The sequence below is a fragment of the Mastigoproctus giganteus genome, chromosome 11 (genome assembly GCF_048544385.1).
Source record: "Mastigoproctus giganteus isolate SK-2022 chromosome 11, ASM4854438v1, whole genome shotgun sequence".
Classification (NCBI taxonomy): Eukaryota; Metazoa; Arthropoda; class Arachnida; order Uropygi; family Thelyphonidae; genus Mastigoproctus; species Mastigoproctus giganteus.
In genome coordinates, this window is record NC_143585.1 from 57,254,278 (window position 1) to 57,276,156 (window position 21,879).

General features: G+C 36.3%; 1 protein-coding gene across 4 annotated transcripts in view; it reads right to left on the minus strand.

Moving 5' to 3' along the window:
- Positions 1-21,879, minus strand: part of LOC150078026 (sister chromatid cohesion protein PDS5 homolog A-like) — a 797,139-nt gene that overhangs the window by 273,801 nt on the left and 501,459 nt on the right. For all 4 annotated transcript variants that reach the window (XM_090384327.1, XM_090384329.1, XM_090384326.1 and 1 more), the window contains exons 20-21: positions 18,568-18,691; positions 6,402-6,557 (exon numbers count right to left, since the gene is read on the minus strand). In XM_090384327.1, coding sequence (XP_090240453.1) covers positions 6,402-6,557; positions 18,568-18,691 — 280 coding nt within the window. The remainder of the gene's footprint in view (positions 1-6,401; positions 6,558-18,567; positions 18,692-21,879) is intronic.

The following is a 21,879-nucleotide window of genomic DNA, read 5'->3' on the forward strand; positions in this document are numbered from 1 at the left end:
TCAGAACAGCATTATGGCCGGGGATAGTGAATTTATTCGGCTTCTGTACTAAAACAAAATTTCTTCCTTTGCGATGACATCAAAGCGTAACAAGCAAATATCTTCGAACAATACTTTTTGAGCAGCCCGTGATTCGTAATCTGTTAGCTTTGTTTTGTTAGAAAATATTGCAGTTTAGTGAACAATACACATTTCAAGAAACAATCCGTTATTCATAGCGGAAGATTTTTTCTTCTTCTTTTGCACACCAGTTTTCGAAGTTTATAACGCAGCTATAAATAGAAATATTTTCTTGAAATTTTGTTAAAAGATCAAACCCAGGAAACTGCTGTTCCGATATTGTTTACTAAAAACAATTACAATAAAGCAAACTTTTTTTTTTTATCAAATGCGCATTGCAGTGTTATCAGTTTTTCTTGTTTCTAAAAGATGAATTTCCCTGATTTTCTGTTAGTAAGTGCAATACATATTGAAGAAAGGAAATATGATCTTTTCGCCTTTCAAAAACAGTTGTTGCTACTGTTTTGCTTTATTGCTTCTTATGTCAACTAACAGTAGCTCGCACTTGTCGATGTAGCTGTACAGGCAATGACGTGACTTAAGAACGACTATTGGCACTCTTTCGATGTAACCCAACGGTTTTTCTCACACTCTGCTCCAAGAAAACAATTTTGCTCTGTAAACAGAAACTCCCGCTCCAAACAAACAAACGAATCAAGTATCGTGTTTCGTAAGCCCTAGGCCAATTAGGATGGGTTTAGAAAAATAGTAGCACATGCTCTTTGAGTAGACCGGGGTTCAAGCCCCTGACTGCTGAATACGGTCGATCTGCCAACCCACACTGGATCAGCGTGGCAAATTATGATCCATTTCCCTCAGCATTAATTGTTGAGGAGGCTTCCATCCTGCAGTGGGTTGATAATGGCTGCACTTTACTTTACTTAGAAAAATAACTGAAAAAGGCCTAAAAAAATGCACACTTGATGTCACATTTTTGTCATTTGCGTGAAATTCAATAGAAGGTTTTGAAAACTGAAGTGGGAAAATTCAAGAAAACAGTTCTGGCTCCAACTATAGTGAGTTTTAGCTCTGTAATTAGAGTAAAAATTATAGAATTAACTTGCTGAACCCAGTTGGGGTTGGAACATACCCCACCAATTTGTACAGTAGTCTTTCATGCGCAACAGTGTCAGAAGCTTTCCTGAAATCCAAGCACAGGTAACCCTTGTTTTGCGCTAGTCCGATTTTCGCCGATTCACAACAGCGCCGATCACTAACCACAACACCATTTTTATTTTTATTTATTTATTTTTGCAATTTTTTTTAAATTGAAAGTTTAAAATCGTCAGACAAAATCTATCGGCATCATACTGTGCTATGTATCGTGCACTGTTCACGTGATTTAGGACAATCTGAGTCAATCAACAATTAGTGCATTCATATCAGAGACGAGAAAGATTCCCGCCCTCAAAGTAATCACTCCTGGATGCGCGTAGTAAAGGTCCATGCGGTGAAGCATCCAGTTGGTTGTTGTTTATGCTATTTACACATGTGTTGGAAATTTATTACGCTAACATTTTTTTATTAATTGCCCTATTAATAAATCGTGTTACAAAGTTTTTAATTTAAGAGAATAAAGACACGCCATGCCTGGTAAAAGTAGTTAATTGAATCTTGGTGCAATACTCAGAGGATAGAATCTGTTGAAAGCCGCCCTAATGTGTGTATGGGCTATGAATATGCCCCCATCGACTATTACTACAACTATGAAGAATGCTAATAAAAGAAAACAATTGATGCAAAGGGGTAGATAAAATTTTTTGTGCCCGGAACCTAACCCTGTGATTTCCCATTGACTCCATTATTAAAGGGTTCCATTTGCACCTGTCCACCCAGGAACCCAACCCCAACGTAAATCGAGAGCTACCTGTATACGATATCAAAATTATTTTTTTGCATCCAGTTGCTTTGTAACCACATCATAGTATCCAATCAGATTTGTCAGACAAGATGTTCCCTTGCCAAACCCATGCTGTGTCTGAATTATTACTGCAGTCTTTTCTAGATGATCCTGCTATGCATCTTTAACAGTGACTCCATCATTTTACATGGAATCAAAGTTAAACTAACTGGTCTGTAATTGGGTACACTATCTGTGCAACTCTCACGATCCTTTTCATATTGATTTGTGAAAATCTTGGCTGCCAAGCATCCAAGGGGGGGGGGAGACCCTGCATATTTCGGGCACTGTTTCAGGAACTGGAAAGACAATGCATCAACATTCCATGCATTATGATTTTGAAGAAAATATATGAGAACACAACCTCCTTTATTAGGCTACTAGACAAAGACAGTAACAAATTTAAAATGAGAAAGGAGTTTGACAAGGAGACACAATATCTCCAAAGTTGTTTACTGCTGCCACTGAAGAAGCTTTCAGAAGATTGGACTGGTTGGAAAGGAGTCAATGTGAACGGAGAGTACCTAAACCATTTACAATTTGTAGATGACATTGTGTTCATAAGCCATGATCCTGAAGAATTAGAGGAAAATCTTAATCAGTTATGTAGAGTTAGTAAGGATGTCTGACTAAAGATGAATATAGTTTAAACAAAATTAATGATGAACAAGTATGTCACAGAAATGGATATAATCATTGAAGGAGCAGAAATTGAAAAGGTGGATTCATGTACTTATCTTGGATAAGTCATTAGCTGTAATAATGGTAAACGGCTGGAAGTCAAGAGAAGAATAAATTTCGGATGGACAGCATTCAAGAAATATAGTCATATACTGAGGAGCAATTTCCCAAGTTGTCTGAAATGTAAAACAATGAACCAATGTATACTCCCTACCATGACTTATGGAAGTGAATCTTGGGCACTCACCAAAAGAAAGGAAGAGTTACTGAAAACTACACAGTTCACAAATGTAATGAATTATACTATGAATTAGACCATTGGATAAGAAGAGAAACAGATGGATTAGGCAGTAAAAGGACATTTTATCGAAACTAAAGAACTGAAATGGACTTGGGCAGGACATATAGCTTGAAGACATGATGACAGAGGGACTAAGAAATAACAGAATGGTACCCAAGAGGAGCTAAAAGAAAACCTGGAACACAACAATGGAGATGGACTGATGAAATTCATCAGTTCGTGGGTAGTAAATGGATGGCCATTGCCCAAATCAGAAGGAACTGGAAAGTTGCTGGAGAGGCCTTCATACTGCAGTGGATTGAAAATGACTGATTATGATGACTCCATCACTGTGGTCTCCAATCAACCATACTCATCACATTTAGCTCTCTGTAATCCTCTCCACCAAAGCTTAGTCACCTTCAAAAAGTCTCAGACTTGTAATCACTGAAGGCAGTTATTCAGAAAGTAGCATAACATGGAACTATTAACAATTTCAAAAGAAGCCTATCCAGAATGTCACAGAGGTTGCAGAAGTGCTGGAATCCATGTACTGTATATACAGAATTAGGAAGACTACCTTGAAAGAAATACATCCAAATATTACACTCATGGCATTGAAAAAAATGAAAAAAATATGGTGGTAATTGTGCAGTCAGATAAAAAATTCGCTGACCAGCATAAAGAGGCTGCCATGATAGTTGATAGACTTTTCTCAATGATATAAAGAAACTTTGCTAGCAGGGATAAGGAGGTGATTATCCCTTTGTACAAGGTCAAGATGCAGCCTAACCATGGTCTGGAGGCCTCACTTTGGGAAGGATATAGAGCTGCTGAAATGGGTGCAGAGAAGAGCGACCAGGTTAATGAAGGGAACAAAATGGTGCTCATACCAAGAAAGCTTCAGATCTGAAAACTAAAGCACCTGGAGATAGGTTACCTGCATGGAGATCTGATTGAGTAAACTAAATGTCGATGCCATTCCTCCTATTGCTAAGACTACTTACATGAGGGGCATAAATTCAAGTTGAGAAAGGATGGTTGCAGGATAGTTGTGCAGAAATAATTAAATGGATGGGTGAAATGTGTTTTTTTTTTTTTTTTGGCTGATGCTTTATAAGCTTACTTTTTTGTATCATGTGCCACTACTAACACTAAATACATATAGCAGTTAAGTTTCCCAAATATCAGTTCAGACCACCCTAAACTTTTTGATCAAAAGTAGTATTGTAACACAAAGAACCTTGCCCTTTGAAATTGAGCAATAAAATTTTCTGATACATTCATAACACTGATATTTAGTGCTCTTAATAAAGATTCACTGCAGCCTTCAGCCAAGGAGTCTCCTCAGCAGTTAAGTTTCCCAAATATCAGTTCAGACCACCCTAAACTTTTTGATCAAAAGTAGTATTGTAACACAAAGAACCTTGCCCTTTGAAATTAAGCAATAAAATTTTCTGATACATTCATAACACTGATATTTAGTGCTCTTAATAAAGATTCACTGCAGCCTTCAGCCAAGGAGTCTCCTCACCTAAATTCTAAGATAAGTCTCTCGAAGATAATTTCACATAGCTTCAGTTATGATTGTTGTTGTTATTTGGTGTTTTAGGATCATTAGCAACTAAGGCCATATTGCTCCGGGATATGCGGTGGTCATTCCCTGACCTCTCCGCATCTTCCGTATTTGGTGGTGACGGGCTCGAACCCCGGTCTAATCAAGAAGCGTGTGCTACGCACTGCTGCTCCTTCCCACCTGGCTACGGAGGCGCCTTCAGTAATGAGGATATCAAAAAGTAGCTGAACAAAATATTTGGTGAATATACATTCCCCAACTGGCTTTTAAGAAATAATTCATCATTGTCAACTGAGCAGCAGAAATCTAGTGCTTGAATACAATGAGTGGTCACCAGGTAATTACAAGATAATTCAACAGTAGCATTCATTCAGTATTATAATTAGTGGGTTTCTTCAGAATCATGGAAACTGCAAATACGTTGGTTGTAATTCTTTAGTGCAAGACTAACGATAAATGATACAGCTAAAATTAAATTTCTAAAAACCTTAATTTCTTCACTGAGTGTGAGAGAAATTTTAAGATCTAGGAAAGTTTTGCAATACAGCTTTGTTTATTTAATTTTTTCAAAGTAATTTCCTCTACATTCAATACACCTCTCCATCCTCCAAAACCAATCTTTAAACCAGTTCTAGTTTCACTTTACTCCCAAGTTTCACTAGGGAGTAAAGCACACTCGTTGTCCCAAGCCCGTAGAAGGTCCTCATCACTGGAAAACCGCCTCCCTTTTAGCTTCATTTTCACATGCGGGAACAGTGCAAAGTCGCAGGGAGCAAGGTCTGGACTGTAGGGAGGGTGCTCGAGAAGTTTCAGTCCTGTCGTGGTCAAATATTCGGTGCAGGCTTTGGCGCGGTGAACTGGAGCATTATCGTGATGGAAGTACCAGGTGTCCATTCTTGACTTTGGCCGCAGGTTCTTCATAGATCCAATGACTTTAGGCAGGCATTGTTCAGTATACCACTTAGCTGTGATTGTCTTCTGCGTGTCCAAAACGACACGTTCCACAATTCCACTCGATTTGAAAAATACAGCTATCATTTTCTTCTTTACAGATCAGGATTTTCTGACAATTACGGGTGTGTCGTCATCATCAAAGACCCAAATTTTGTTTTGAGCCTTGGTCGGCAGATCGTAATAGTACAGCCAAGTCTCGTCACCTGTCACGATGTTGTTCACATACCGAGATTGTCCCTTATCAAACTTTTTTAACATCTCCCGGCACCAAGTCACACGTCGGTCATCTGCTCTTCAGTCAGTTGATGCGGCACCCAGAGAGAACAAAGTTTCTTCACGTGCAAATGATCTTGCAGAATCGAACGAATTGCTGGTGCATTTAGGCCCCAAGTATCCTCTATCTGTTGGTAGGTCACTCGCCTGTTTTCGTCAAGCATTTTCTTCACAGCAGTAACGTTTTCCTCCGTAACTGACGTTCATGGCCTTCCCGGCCTCTCCGAATCCTCCAGAGTGAAATTTCCCCTTTGGAATTCTCTATACCACCTGAATATCGTTGTACGATGTGGACAATCATCATCTAGTGCAAGAGTCATTTCTTCTAAGCACTGGTCTATGGTTAAACCACGCACGAAATTATACCGCAAACTGTCCTTATCTCATTTCGTGACCACGATGCCATCGCAAGCACTTTACACTCTCACTACTAATGAATAACTGAGCCCATCGACTTGGCGCGGTGGCTACTATGCACGTATGAACATGTCTCAACATGCAGCAACAAGCAGCTTCCTGTGATTCATTGTTGCGTCATATTGCAAAACTTTCCTAGTACCCTTTGTACTAAAATAAACACAGAGTTCCATTGGAGGTTTCAATGTTGGTTTTTGCAACAAATACCTTCTTTATATTTGTTGTAGCAATAAAATCATTAAAGTACATTGTTAGCTTACCTGATCAACCATGAGCAAATCTTTTACAATCACTTTAGAAACAATACTCTTGATCTGCATTCCAAAAAGATCTGGACAATAATATGCAATGTGGCCAATGGACACAAGAGAGGTGCGAAAATATTCTGATTGAAGAGTAAGATTTTGCTTTAGATGCTATAAAGTAAAATAATTAAGAGGGATATGAACAAATTTAGCTCAACATCAACTATTAACAATACAAAAAGATTTTCTTTTTTAAAAAATTTTAAAATATTATATTTAAATGGCTGTTTTAATGTCTTCTAAGCACACAACATTCAAGAATACATAGAGACAGAAAGGGATATAACCTGCATATATAAATTTATTCTGGTGTTTAGCTTATTATTTAAAAAGTAGTAAATAAAATTACCCATTTCATTTCAAGGCAGTCATAAAAATGGACGTGTATACAAAGAGAAAAATCCTTCGATACCAAAAGGCAATTTTAGGGAAATTTCAATCAGAAATACCTATAAAAATCAAAAAACCTTCAGGCATTGAGAGAGGTGAGACGGGGCCTGGGCTCAGTCATAAATCTGGAGGCCCATCCCACTTAGACCAGTTAGTTTAACTTCTGTTCTGAGTAAAATAATGGAGTCACTGGTTAAAGATGCACTGCAGCAATAAGTCAGACACAGCATGGGTTTGTTAAGGGAAAGTCTTGTCTGACAAATTTGATAGGATTTTATTATGATGTGGTTACAAAGGAACTGGATGCAAAAAATAATTTTGATATCATATATTTGGATTTCAGGAAAGCTTTTGACACTGTTGCGCATGGAAGACTATTGTACAAATTGGAGCAGAATGGTATTAAGGGAAAGTTGCTACAATAGATAAAAGGATGGTGAGTGGGAGAAGACAGAGGGTGGTAATCAATGGGTGCTGCTCTTCGTGGACTAATGTTATTAGTGGAGTCCCACAGGGTTCAGTGTTAGATCCACTGTTGTTTTGTATATTTATCAATGATATTGATGAAGGTATATCAGGTTTAGTGTTGAAGTTTGCAGATGATACAAAGGTTGGCAGGGTTGTTAATGACAATAATGGCAGTGTGCTACTGCAACAGGATCTAGAAAATTTGGGAAGATGGGCTGAGAAGTGGCAACTGAAGTTTAACCTTGACAAATGCAAAGTACTGCATATGAGTAGAAGTAACCCCAGAGAAACATACCAACTGTGTGGTACTACAGTTAAGGTGGTAGAAAATGAAAAAGACCTGGGAGTAATTGTGCAGTCAGATATGAAGTTTTCTGAGCAATGCAGACAGGCTGCCAGGGCAGGTCATGGGGTTTTGTCAATGATATATAGGAATTTTGCTTAGCAGGGAAAAGGAGGTGATTGTCCCTCTATATAAGACAATGGTCAGGCCATGCCTTGAGTACTGTGTACAGGTCTGGAGGCCTCATTTTAGGAAGTATGTAGATTTGCTTGAGTGTGTACAGAGAAGGGCAACAAGGTTGGTGAGGGGAATGAAGGGATCCTCTTACCAAGAGAGGCTTAAGTTCTTCAAATTGCAGTGGCTGGAGACCAGGCACTTGCGTGGTGATCTGATTGAGGTGTATAAGGCTTTGAATGGGTCCAGCATGCTGAATTCTGATGGGATCATTCCACTTGTTCAGATTACGAACCCAAGGGGGCATAAATTCAAATTAAGAAAAGACAGATGTAGAATAGATGTGCGGAAATTTGCCTTTAGCCAGTGGGTGGTTAATTGCTGGAACAAACTTCCATCTGTCGTTGTGGAAGTTGATAGGTTAAATAAATTTAAGGAGGAACTGGGCAGGCATTTGGAGGGAGTGGTGTGATTTTTTTTTTTTTTTTTTTGGTTGATGCTGCATAAGCTCATACACCTGCTTTCTTGCAGCACATGCCACTACTAATACTACTACTACTTCAAAAGTCATAAATATATATGAATAAAATCATCAATAAAATAAAGAAACACATATTTTTTACCGCTTATGAAAAGACGATTTAATATAACAGAAATTATTTATGATAACAATTACAACACTTCACAATTTCCATATAATTTGTATTTATTTGAAACATAATGACATTACACAAAATGAAATTTGAAACGAATTAAAATTATTAAAAAAAAAATGCTTTGAGATTTATTATTTAAATTCCTTAATTATATGGAGGGTCGAGATTCATATTGGTGTAAGTCAGTCTATTCTGATTTTTGAGAACAAGGTGTTTTGTGTTTGCATTCATAAAAAACTCAAAAAATTTAATTTAATGAATTGTGATACACCTGGGGTGAGCTTGAAAATTTTTGGTAATATTCAATTTTTTGGTCAGCAATGTTTATATAATTGACTTACACCATTATGTTTCTAAGTAGATTACCTAATTTGAAAGGGCAAATTACTGTAAGGAGATGACTGTGATATCAAAATATGATTTCATACAGAATTATTATATTTATTCCCTGTAAAAATTATACTATAACAGAATTTTAAAAAACCTGAGCAATAGGTACATTTGAGTTTTTTTGTTAAAATAGTTAAGATTGTCTTAGTTATTGCAGAATGATCATAAAAAAGCTAAGATGAACATAATAAATTTAATTGTAATGTAAAAGATGGTCGCAAAATTAAAAAAAATTATATTTGTTTTTTTGTTGATCTCATTTTTTTTAAAAAAAATGCAATTAAAAGGTCATCATCACTAATTTGATAATCATAAAACACTGTCACCACAAAAAACTACTGCTTATGATTCATCTTCTTCCTCGTAGTCAGATAAAGAACCTAGATCATTAACTATTTTTGAGCTTCTAATACCTTTAAAGAAGGGATGGTGAACTAGAGAGGTATTTGAGAAGGGATAGCATGTCTCTTTTCTTTAGAAAGTACAGCACTCTAGGACCATCATACAACTTTTCTTGTTCAGTACTTTTCAAGCTCTTATGTCAATCCTCATTATTGGGAGGACATTCAGTTGCATGAAAGGGATGTCTTCATCCACAGTATACTTGTAGACAATCGTGAATGGGTTTTCTCTTTTTCATAATGGAGCCACTTTATCTTCAACTAGTTTACATTTTCGCTTTCAACATTCTTCTTCCATTTTGTTAAGCCCTTTTCAAGAGCTTCTGTTTTCAAAACATCATCTTGTTGCATCTTTACAACTGTTGCGTCTTCTGGCAGACTTCACAGTATTATACCATCCATCCAGAACACAGATAATCTTGTTTTTTCCAGGTTGCTTAATCAGCCAAAAGTCTGAGACAATTTGGAAGGTAAGGGTGGCCAGAAACCATGAATTTGTCTATGACTTCAACTTAAATTTCTTGAATCAGTTTCATTAATGATAGGATATCTTGATGTTCTGATTTTGGCCAGTGCATGTGTCACTATATATCATCCCATGTTATTTATTTTTTGTTCAACTTAATATGCTTAATCAGGCAAGAAGTAATCTCTTGTGAACCTCTGGATGCAATGGTCTTATCCCAAACGTACAAAGTAGCCAAGGTTACTTGTGACATCATGGAAACCTAAATTATAGCAGTACATATTGTGCCTATAGTAGGCCTCAGAAACAGTTAATTTTGGGAATGGCAGGGCTTTTGTAAATCTATGACAATTCTATAGATGTCCGAATTTCCTTGGGCCTTTTCCCCATCAGCCCTTTAGTTGATTTCTTGCTTTCTCAGCTTTTTCCGAATGAAAAACATGCTGCCCCTCCAAATCACTTGTCCTTTTCTACATCAATCAAATCTTTATACTTGCCATAAGCCTTACAAGTGTCCTTTGGAGGAAAGGAAAAATGTTAATTAAATTCTATGTTGAAGACATATCTATAGTAAAGGGAAAAGTTAATTAAATTCTGTGTTGAAGACATATCTATAGTAATACTCTTTAAGACAGGGGTGGGCAACAGCTGGCCTGCGAGCCACATCCGGCCCGCGACGATGTTGAATCCGGCCCCCTCGTAAATGCATAAATATAGAAAATCCATACCTGACTACACTCGCCGTAAACGTTCAGCTTAATTCGGTTCAATCGGGAATCGCGGCCAGTACAACAGTAACCAAGTGATTCTACGCAGCGTCAAAGAGTTATTTCCTAATTATTATTGTAGCATCGATTGAACGAAGTTCCTTTGGGTTTGACTTCTTATTGAAAAAAATAATATTGGTGCGAGATATTTTATGTTTTATGCCTTTTCTAATTATTACAATTTTTAATTTAATATAATTTATAGCCCATAAAATGAGCCAATTAAAAAAAAAAAGAAAAATTGATGCCGAATGCCGCATTTTCAATGATAATTGAACATTCAGATATTTTTTTAAAAAATACATTAATAATTTGGTAATTCAAGTAATATAACATTTTTTAGGTTCTGATTTTTTTTATTAAATCGTCCAATCTATTCCGGCCCACATCATGATGCGAAAATTTCATTCGGCCCGCATCATGATACGAAAATTTCATTCGGCCCACTGACGAAAAAAGTTGCCCACCCCTGCTTTAAGAGGATCAGTCACTCTTTGCTCACACCATTCACAATAAAGCACATACATTTTTCTTACATTCAAGTCAGGGCTAAGGAACTTCCTGTTTGGATTACCTTTTTGAGTGTAATGACTTTGAAATGCTGGGAAAATATTAATGTGATCCTTAGGTAACTGTTTTTGTTCGTTAGTTATATTTTGTGCTGCTACATGTTTACCCCTTAAATCTTCTCCTGCAGAGAAGATTTAAGGGGTAAACATGTAGCAGCACAAAAGCCTTCCCTTACATTTTCTAAAGCTCTTGTCACCCTTCCATCAGGTACAACAAAAGTGTAGAGAAGGAATTTTTTACAAACACATACTGTGGTATTTTCTTTTTGAGTGTCAGACATTTGTACATTGCTTTCCTTCGTAACTTTGATTATGAGGCGACATTTGCTTTATAGGTTCATGATGTATAAGACTGCATACATATGCATTTTGTCGAGTAAAATCAGCACTGCATATAAAATTATGAAATTGCTTTCTCCTTTCCTCTTTTGTTAAGGACTCTACGCATCTTTTTTTACAACCACAATCTAAGGTTTCAAACTGCTTATACTCAACTTGTGTTCCTTTTGAGTTCACATATGCTTGACTTGAATTGCGAAGTCTTCTGGCTACAGCTCTTTTTGACATCATGAAGCATGCCAGGAAAGAAGTTTCCTGGCATGCTTCTTCTACTTGTTGGCCTCTTGATGTGCACCATTTCCCGAGATTTCAATTTAAAATCCTATATTTATTGAGATTTCAATTTAAAAGACATCTTGCTACGTGAAAATGTGAAATACAAACTATGAAAAGACATCTTGCTACAACAATACAAAACTTGAAACATAACCTCCATCATACAAGCTGTTTAAGAACAGAATGGTGTAAGTCAAATTTGCTTCACTAGGATTCTAAACCTTTTGCTCATATTGTTAACTATTCAAAATAAGTGCTGACATCTCTTGGTTAGAATTGCAATTTTGACTTACTTTGCTAAGAAACTAAACAGTGGACACTTAGAGAAGGTGGGAAATATGAACAGCTCATATTTATAAAATTACTGACTTACACCACTATGATTCTCAACACCCCATATCTGAAAAATCTATTGCCTGAGCAATGTCAGAATTTATATGAAGAATTGACAACCCATTTAGCTTTTCTTCAGACATCGTAGATCTTTAAAATTCTTCACTCTCTTCATGATGCTAAAACTTCTTTTCCACAGAATAAACAGAAGCAGGTAGACTCAAAATAATTCTAAGTCCTATGGACAAATTTGGAACCAACCCAATTAAAATTAGTTCTGAATATGTTCGGTATCAAATTAACTGAAATTAGTTTTGGACGAAAGGTTGTTCTGTAAATTTTCTACATAAAATACAGTTCATCACATATTTTGTGTGAAATATCTTTAGCATATTTCTGTTGTAATTTTTATGCTGAGACTTGTTGATCTATTAAATCCTGAAATATCCATAGGATTCCAAATAAGTTCCAGATTTTGTTCAAGGAGTGAAAACATTGTGTCAATCCAGATTTTTAACAAATTGATAATGCAGAAAAAAACATTGATCCTGTAATGTTTTTCGGTGTTGGAGCTTGTTTTTACGTTGCAGTTGTGTAGAATTCTATTGAAATTCTGGAATTTCCTGCAGCTTCTTTTGCCTTTTGAAATATTTTGTCCTATTCCCAATGGACTTGTCAAATTGTTGAAATAAGGTAGTCTACTTTTTTCATCTCCACACCCAGAGTTGTGAGCAATAATTAATAAATTTGTTTGTTGCAATAAGGTTAAAATTTCAATCCATATCACTGATAAAAACAATGCATTTGAATGTGCCGAAATATTGATTAATAGAAGTTAATTTGGTATGTGGTTGAAGGTTTAGAAATTTGGTGCATGTGGTTGAAGATTTAGAAATTCTGCCTCATTCACAGCAGCTCAAATAGTGAATAAATATTTTGTAGCTGGTTTAACTGCATTTATTCATGCAGACATTCTTGTTTTTGATATAGCACAAAGTGAAGCATTTATATGTTTCTTTAAAATCTCCCATCTCTGTGGACTATTGCTAAAAACGTTATACAAGGGTTATTCAATAAACAATAATCATAATTTTTTTTCATAACAATCTTTATTAATATCCATATTTTGATGGTCCCTTTTCAAAGTAGTCCCCATCTGATGAAATGCACTTACTCTAACATTTCTGCCATTCTCCAAAAACATGGTCAAAAAATGGAAGTCATTTTTTGACATGAATTTGAGAATTGCCTCCAATTACTTTACAACTTTTTCTGATGACTGGAAACATTTTCCTCACAGCTCTTTTGTTAACTTTGGAAATAATAAAAAAAAAATCATGGGGTGCAAAGGTCAGGGCTGCAGGGTGATCTCTCACAATAAGAGCAGTGTTTATGGTTTCTGTGGTGACAGCAGTGGCTGGAGCACCGGGACTGGTGAATTTTGTGATTGAATCACGTTCATCTTTTAACATTTTAAAACACCTGTGAACTATGCTGTATGGAAGCATAGCTCACCATAAGCCTCTTTTAACATGACATACGCTTCAACTGTTTTCTTGAGAAAGAAACAAAATTTGAGAGCAGCATACTGTTCCTCACGTCACGTCCATTGTTACGTAGGCGAAACTGAACACGCATAAACTTGACCAATCGTTTTGTTATTGTTTGTTATTTGGTTTTTAGGAGCATTAGCAACTAAGGCCATATTGCTCCAGGATATGCGGTGGTCATTCCCTGACCTTTCCGCATCCTCCGTATTTGGTGGTGACGGGCTGAAACCCCGGTCTACTAATCAAGAAGCGTGTGCTACACACTGCTGCTCCTTCCCACCTGGTTATGGAGGCACCTGACCAACCGTCAAGGTCACATTGTGCACATAAGTGATGCAGCTTGGTTTCATCTTAAATTCTGCAGCTCAGCTAGAAATAGCAAGCAGCATGGTTTTCAAAAAGAAAAATTATGATCATTCTTTATTGAAAAGCCTCAGTACCTTTGTTGATTTCTTCCAAAGACCACTTCCTTGCATGTTTTAACACTATCAACTCCTACAAGATTGAAACAGTAATTTCCACAGCTTGGAAAAATGCAATTAGGATTATGTTCAAGCAAAACTGCTTGCATGCCATTATACTGTCCTGTCATATTAGCACTATTATTATATGTTTCCCAATACATGTACTGAAATCAAGTTCAAACTTTCCTAGAAGTTCCAGAATTCATAAAGAGATTTCCTTTCCTTCTTTCTGTGTGAAAGAATCAAACTTAATGAATTGTTCCTTGCTTGAAAACTTTGAATTATCAATTACTTTCACACATCAAATGACAAGACCAAATACATTTGTTCTTTGTGTGAGCAATATAGAGTTGCACCATTATGATGGAAAAATATTTTGAATTTCAAATTCTTTAATTCTTGTAAATCTTGTAATTAATTCTTTAGTGGTTATTGCATATCATTTCCAAGCAAAGAAATAAAGAGAAACACTATTTGATGCACTTATAAATTCAAAAGAGGCAATTTTATATCAGTAAAACAGATTAAGCTTTAAAAGAAATGACACCCAGAGAAAATATATTCAAGGTTCAAGGTTGAAATCCTCCTACTCCACACCAGCAGGTTTACTTTAAAAAATAAAAATTCTCTCACAGACCACCTCCAAAACAAATTTTTGTAAGATATATTTTTTAAATGGCTCATATTATCTCATGCATTTCATTGGTATTTAAATGTCTCACATTACATGGAACGATCCCATGGAATAATTCCAAAACATGGAAAAAGAAATATTTTTAAAATCATCTAGGGAAGGAATTTTAAAGACCAATTCGGAGAAAATCAGTCATGGAATGTGTTCTCATTACTTGCCTTCCATCCCCAACCCTCTACCAATCCTTTGAGCAGTAGCCAAAAAAGGGATCATAAAATATATTATTGTATCATTACTTCATAAATAGTGAAGTAATGATACAATAATATATTTAACCTCCCAGGCTTGGTTGTTGGTTTTACGGTACAACTTAGAAAAAACTTAGAATGAATGAAAACAGAAAATCTTATTTGCTCCACCCAAACTGGCTAACTACAGTGCAAAATGAAGTCCTCTAAGAATTTATCCCATTCATGATGGGTTTTGACCCTAGACTGCTTTTCCTTGTGAATATATCAAAAATTGACAAGAAAAAGAACGTTTCATCAGGACTAAGGCTACTTACAATTCCACACCAAATCAAACAGTTGCAACTGAAATACAAGAAATTGTGTAACCTGTTGCAGGGACACATTCTCTCACAATGGATTCAAACCAGGGTGCTCCACAACTGATGCCTTATCTAAAACCCTCAAAGTGCCAGAACAGCAGATGCAGCTATGTACTGACAACCTTCACTGACTTCAAAGAAGCTTCCGACACAGTGTGGTGGCCAGGCATTCTCCAGAGGGCCAGAGTCTCTAACTGTACCTGGAATTTCTACCACTGCCTCAAAAGCTACTTCTATAACTGCAAGGTCAGCATCAAAACAAAATATCACTGCCTCACCTGACATCTAACCAGAGGCTGTACCCAGGGGACAGATATTCAATGACTGGCTCCTGAGGGATCACCCACACACGACTTAGCTTTCTTATGCTGACAACATGGTTATCATCATTGAGGGCCCTCCTGTGCCACCACAGAAACCCAAATTGCAGTGTTTGATCTGCCCGGTCAGTTTGGGCTATGGAAAATAAACCTACAGTCTCCACTAAAAAGAGCAGAATCCTCCTATTGAAAGGCAAACTGGACTTCTCCAGACCTCCTACCATACATTTTAATGGCCGCCCACTGAAAAATTAGCGATCAGTGAAGTACCTAGGAGTAATTTTGGACAGGAGAACTTTCATCCCGCATATTCAAGCTATCAAAGAAAAGATAAAAACTTACATCACTATGTTAGCATACTTTACTCACTCACAAGGATTGGGGTCTTAAAGGACCGACTCTATGCATTCTATATTCAGCAGTATTTATATCAATTGTCACATATGTAGCTGCAGTATGGTACCACTGAATGACTATAGTGCACGCACAATGTAAAATTCAGTAAATTCAACAACTTATGTTACTACAAATGACTATCGAATGTAGAACAACATCAACTGCTGCCCTATGGGTACTAACAGGCTGCCTCCCCTTGGACCTCCGTGTGGCTTCTTTCGAACTCTCGCATGCCATTAAGAAGAATAAGGAAGCAGAATTACTCATTATTCAAACCCATACCATGATACAAATATCCAACAGGAACACAAAAGTGTGTGGCTAGAACTGATAAACTTAAGGCAAATCCACTGGAATAACTCCACAACAAGTGCAACTACTAAACTTTTCCTCCCTGAGGTAACCTACATCAACAAACAATGTTACAATTGGTTCTTCCCTAATGTCTATGCTTCTTTCCTATTAATTGCCATGGTCCTTCAAGTTCAGCCTAGTTGAGGATGCCGTATGTGCCTGCACAGAACCTGAAGACTGGGACCACGTGATGCATTCATGCAATGTATACTTAGATCTAAGAACCCAACTACTCCTAGACCTCTACACTACATCACTTCGGCCAGAAATCATGTTACTGGAGTCTAATAATGGCTTCCGTGCACTGACCAGTTATGCCAACAAGGTCTTTTGTTGTCACTGGCATCACATACAATGTCCTAACACTACTCCTAGACAACCTCCTCCGCACAGCAACTGATATCCAGCATTGGAAATTCCCAGTCAAGAAACTGCAAATTGGGGACCTAAGGATCATCCCACCACTCTTACTGCTGGCACAGGGCACACCCTGGGCCAGCAGTAAGAGTGGCGGGATGATCTTTAGGGGCCACCCAATTAGGTGCCCCGCTGAAGCCACTCCATGATTCGCCACTGTGGTGATCTCTGACTCTTTAATTTGAACTTCACCTGTTCTCTTCTCTCTACCTACAGTCCTTCTCCAGGACTCCTCCAACTGCACCCAGCACTCTTCCTGTTCCTTTTCGCCTGGGGGATGCCTATACTCTGCCATCCCCTGCAGTCTTCCCTGTCTCTTCTCTTTCCTTGGCCCCTCCCCACTCTCACTCCTGCAAGGGTGTGGATGGCCAGTCAGATGTTTTTCTAGTCCGGCTCCTCGTGCCAGTAGAGAATGCTGGGGGCTCCTTCCTGGTGATCGCGCCTCCCAGTGACACAACACACTACTCACAAAACCTTGCAGAGATGGGGGGGAGGGAACCCCATCTCTGCAAGGTTTTGTGAGTAGTGTGTTACACTGGTGCCATTTGAAACTAAACTAAACACACACACACACACTCACAAAACCTACATTGATTGGCTTTGCAATGTTCACAGATTACATAATGCAGATTTGTTGGAAACAACAGGAACCACATAACAATAACACTATGTCCACTATAATCAGGCAGTTTATTGATAACATATGTACCTATCAATAACATATGGAAATTCAAAGAGCACATGCACCCTCTAAAAACAACAACAAAACAAAAATTCAGAACCAAATCAAATATAATAAATCCAATATACTGGGAACTGCGTGTGCATATTTAATTTAATGATTATAAATAATTTTTTGTATTATTCTTATTCTTTGTATGGGTTAATTTATTACTGGTTTTTATAGTAAAGTTCATTAAGGCTCATGCCATTCTGTTTTCCTTTCTTTTTTAAATCCATCTGGCCAATTCTGCTGCTCTCACTTCACCATGACAGCAGTCATGGTGAAGTGAGAACAGCAGTTGGCCAGATGGATAACAATTTTAACAAATAAACCACTATTTATTTCTTTTGTACCTCTCAGAAAGAAGCACAAATTTTTCTTTATAATGCATTAAATATATGCTTACTTTTGAGTAGAACTTTAGGCAGTGCACAGGCCTGGCGCTAGGGGTGCACAAGTGAGGCACTGCTAATGCATTACTGCATGCACGTGTAAGGATACAATATGAATTAGGTGCTGTTACGATTGACTCAGGTGCCACAAATGCTAACACCAACCCTGGCAGTGCAGTAAACAGAATTAATCTTAATAAATAGATTGAACTTATCTTTCTCGTTAAAAAACTCCCATTGCAGTTAGTGATAAAATTAAATATGTCCATTATGGTGTTCTTGCTAATTCAATCAAAAATCAATAACAGAAAGGGAGGGATCAAATTATAAAGGATCAATAAACAAAAAACAGTAATTACAGTCAATAGAGAAACCAAAAGTTTGCCATAAATTTTTCTTTTGATTCGCAATATTCCCTGCTCGTACAAATTAAACAAAACCAACTTTTCCACTTCATTTATCCTTCTAATTTCTGTTCTTTGGAAAAGAATTTTTCTTTTCCAAATTTTCAAATTTTCAGGAATTTCCAGAAAATTATAACCTAGAGAAATTCAATTTCAAAATTCCATACATACTTGGCAAAATGATATAAGTGCAACTCATCATAAAAAAAGAAAAAAGAAAAAAAAAATCTGGAACCTCGGTTTAATAATGTTATTATCATTTAAAGGAGTTTACCACTGCAATAATCAGCACTAGAAGTTATAATTTTAAAAATGGGGTTAACCTGTAAGGAGCAATCACTTACATCAAGAATCTGACCAAATACCCTTTCTTTGTTGGATGCTATAATCATAAGGCAGGCTACAGCATGCTTTGCTTGTTTCACAGTACCATATTCAATGAAATTTTGTAGAAGTGGAAGTAATCGTCTAAAAAAATAAAAAATGATAATTATATAATATTTCATATGGAAGCCTTTACAGAACTTTAGATACAGGAAACAAGTTCATTTAACACTTATGAGAAATAAACAAAAATCTAGTTTGCAGTACATAAAAAATTTATTCTAATGTATGCTGGTGCTGGCAACACTAGAAGTTATAGCCGATTTCCTATGTCAAAGGATTTAGTAATGATTTTCATATTTCTTATTCTTTGTTTCCATAAAGTCCATTAATTATGCTTAAGATTAGTTATTATTAACAATGCAAAAATTTTTCATTAAATTAAATAATTCTATTTTATTTCACACTCATCGACATGCTAAGTTTATCACACAGAATACTTCTATGACTTGCTAAAGCTAACTCACATACAGCATACAGTCAGTCCTCATATAGCGCGACAGTTGTGTTCCTAGAAACCCTCGTGCAATGCAAAATCATGCAATATAAACAACAGGCCCTATGGGAAAAATGGGGTTAGGTGCTGACCACCCAAGATTGAACACACATTTGTAAAGAAAACATTACCAAACACAATAAATAATCATAATAAAATACTTATGTATTTTATTACGACTATTACATAATAAAATATTGCTACTGCTTTTGCTTATATCGTAAGCAAACTTGTTTTTTGTTTGATTTTCTATCCAAACTGATAACAGCCTTTCCATCTCTTCCAATTCTTTGTGTCTTAATCTAATAGATTTTAATTACACTTCGAGTTGTTCCTGCTATGAAAGTTGTTTATTTTCTCGGCATTCTCTGTAATTCTCGGTGTTGCCTCATTTAGGCCTGTAGCACGTGCAATATCACATGATCTTTTATTTCGCTCAAAGCGTTTGACAATTTCATATTTTTTCTCAATCGACAGAGGCCCATAAGCCTTACCGGGGAAACCCAGGTGGGCCGCAGGCCGGTGTGATTTTGGCCATAAATGCTAGTATGAGACCACTACAAATTTTCCCGGGTAAGAATTTTTGACCCAGTCCGCCTCTGTTTATCGATATTGCTTTTCTTTTTCTCTCTGAATCTGTAGTGTCTTCAACAGGATGCTTCCTTTTCACACCTTTTAAGTATTTAACCCGTGATACACATAAACAAAGCTGCATGCATGTAGCAACTGAATAAACAACACCGAAGGCAGAGACACACTACGAACACTTCACAAGTTCACATTTTACTAAAGCACATTTCTGGGGGTTACTACCATAAAACAATTTCCAGCTGCATTTCTGCTAGTGGAATCTGTTATAAACTGGTAGTAAACTCAATTTAATTGCATTTGGGATAATACCGATAGCTGGAATCGTGTGGGTTTTTATGCTATTATGGTGAAATGTGTTTCCCCTTCACTGATATAAAAAACAGAAATACATTTTCAGAATCTTCTCTTCATTCCTATCATGTTGTTCAGTTGGGGTGATTCTGTATTCGACTGCCATTTCTTGTAAACACAAAGGCGAATCGTGCATAAGCGAATTCAGTTCATGTTTTATACGATATCATTCCCCTATTTATAAATCATGTATGATCGAATTCGGGTAGTGTAAACACGTGTTATACGAGGACTGACTGCACTAATAAAACTAGTTTTATCGTAACTGTAAGAATACTTTTATTGACACGTGGATCGCTACCAAAGCCCCAGCACAAGTTCCATTATTTTTATTGCAATATGCAGAATGCTGATTCTCAATCCTAACTGCCACAAGAAGTTGCTGCTATTTGAATACGAATGTGAAAACTATTTGATGCAATCCTATTTTCGTAGAAAAATGTGTGCTCCAAACTCCATCCACTCAGGGGCAATATCTCATGCTACATAAATTGCTGCTTCTATCATTCTCAAAACTCTACAAATCTTTCTTTGAAAGTTAAGTTTTTCTGTTATAATTTTCCTAATGGTGAAATTATTATAATTTTTTTGGTGATTTTAATATTTAAAACTGCATCTAGCTTCAATATTCTAGTTGAATGGACTCAGCTGGTAAGAGATGCTGACTTTTGTATATCAACTCTTCATCAATAACATAGTAGGATACAAGACAATCCTGACCTCACAACTAACACAGTTAACATTTTTCCTAACCAACAACCCAACATCAAAGTACACAGTTAAAGTTAGTTACACTCTCTCAGTACTTGAGATCGCAACTTGATGATCTTTTCTCTCCCATAGCCCTTCTCAACAAGACTAGAACACGACAAAAGTGTGAAGTGGGTTATTCTTCATGATCTCTTTTCCTTTATTGAAACTTTGTTCCTACTTTTAAATTTTCAGATTTTAATATTTGCTCAGACTGTGTAACTATTCTTTAAAAATGAAATCCTTTATTCTCACTCCACTAGAAACTCTCATCCATTAGTGAAAACATGAGTTTCAAAAAAATGTTAAATGCTAAGCTATCCTCAGGTATACCATCAATAGATTTAACTATGCTTGTAGGTATAGTTTCTAGCTTTCTTAAATTTCATAATATCCTCTGATAGTTCTTTTGAAAGTTTATTTTTATTATGAGCTTTAATATTCTTTCACTTCTTTGCAATAGACTTTAGCAGTTTGAATATATTACGAATAGTCATTTAAAAAAAAAAAAAATATTATTAAACGAAAAATGCACCTATTTGAAATTATGAAATAGGTGAAAAGAAATATAAGCTGTATGTATTAGCACCAAAATGGCCTTTTCGCCTATAATTTTGTGGTTCTAGTACATCTGGAAAGACTAATTTACTAATGAGTTTCATATTTGATTATCTATATTATAATAAGATATATATTTATGCGAAAAGACCAAACTTAGTGAATTCTTATAAATTCTTATAAATATGAATATTTATAAGAGATCTTTGAAGAGCCACATAATATCATCAGAGAAAATTATAAAATGGAAGACCCAATCATTGATACTTTTGAATCAGATATTGCTAATATGATTGATATTGATTCACTTGATGAAGCTAATCAAAATCTTATAGTTTATGACAATTTCTTATGAAGTAGATAAAATATTAGTATATTGCTCAGGTGTAAAAGGAGGTAATGATAATGGCTTTGGTTTGTTTTGTTTTGCATTTTATTGGTGCATTAGCAACTATGGCTATAATGCACCAAATGATAATGGCATTCCACCTGATGCCATATATAACTCTTATTTGATTGAAAGGCC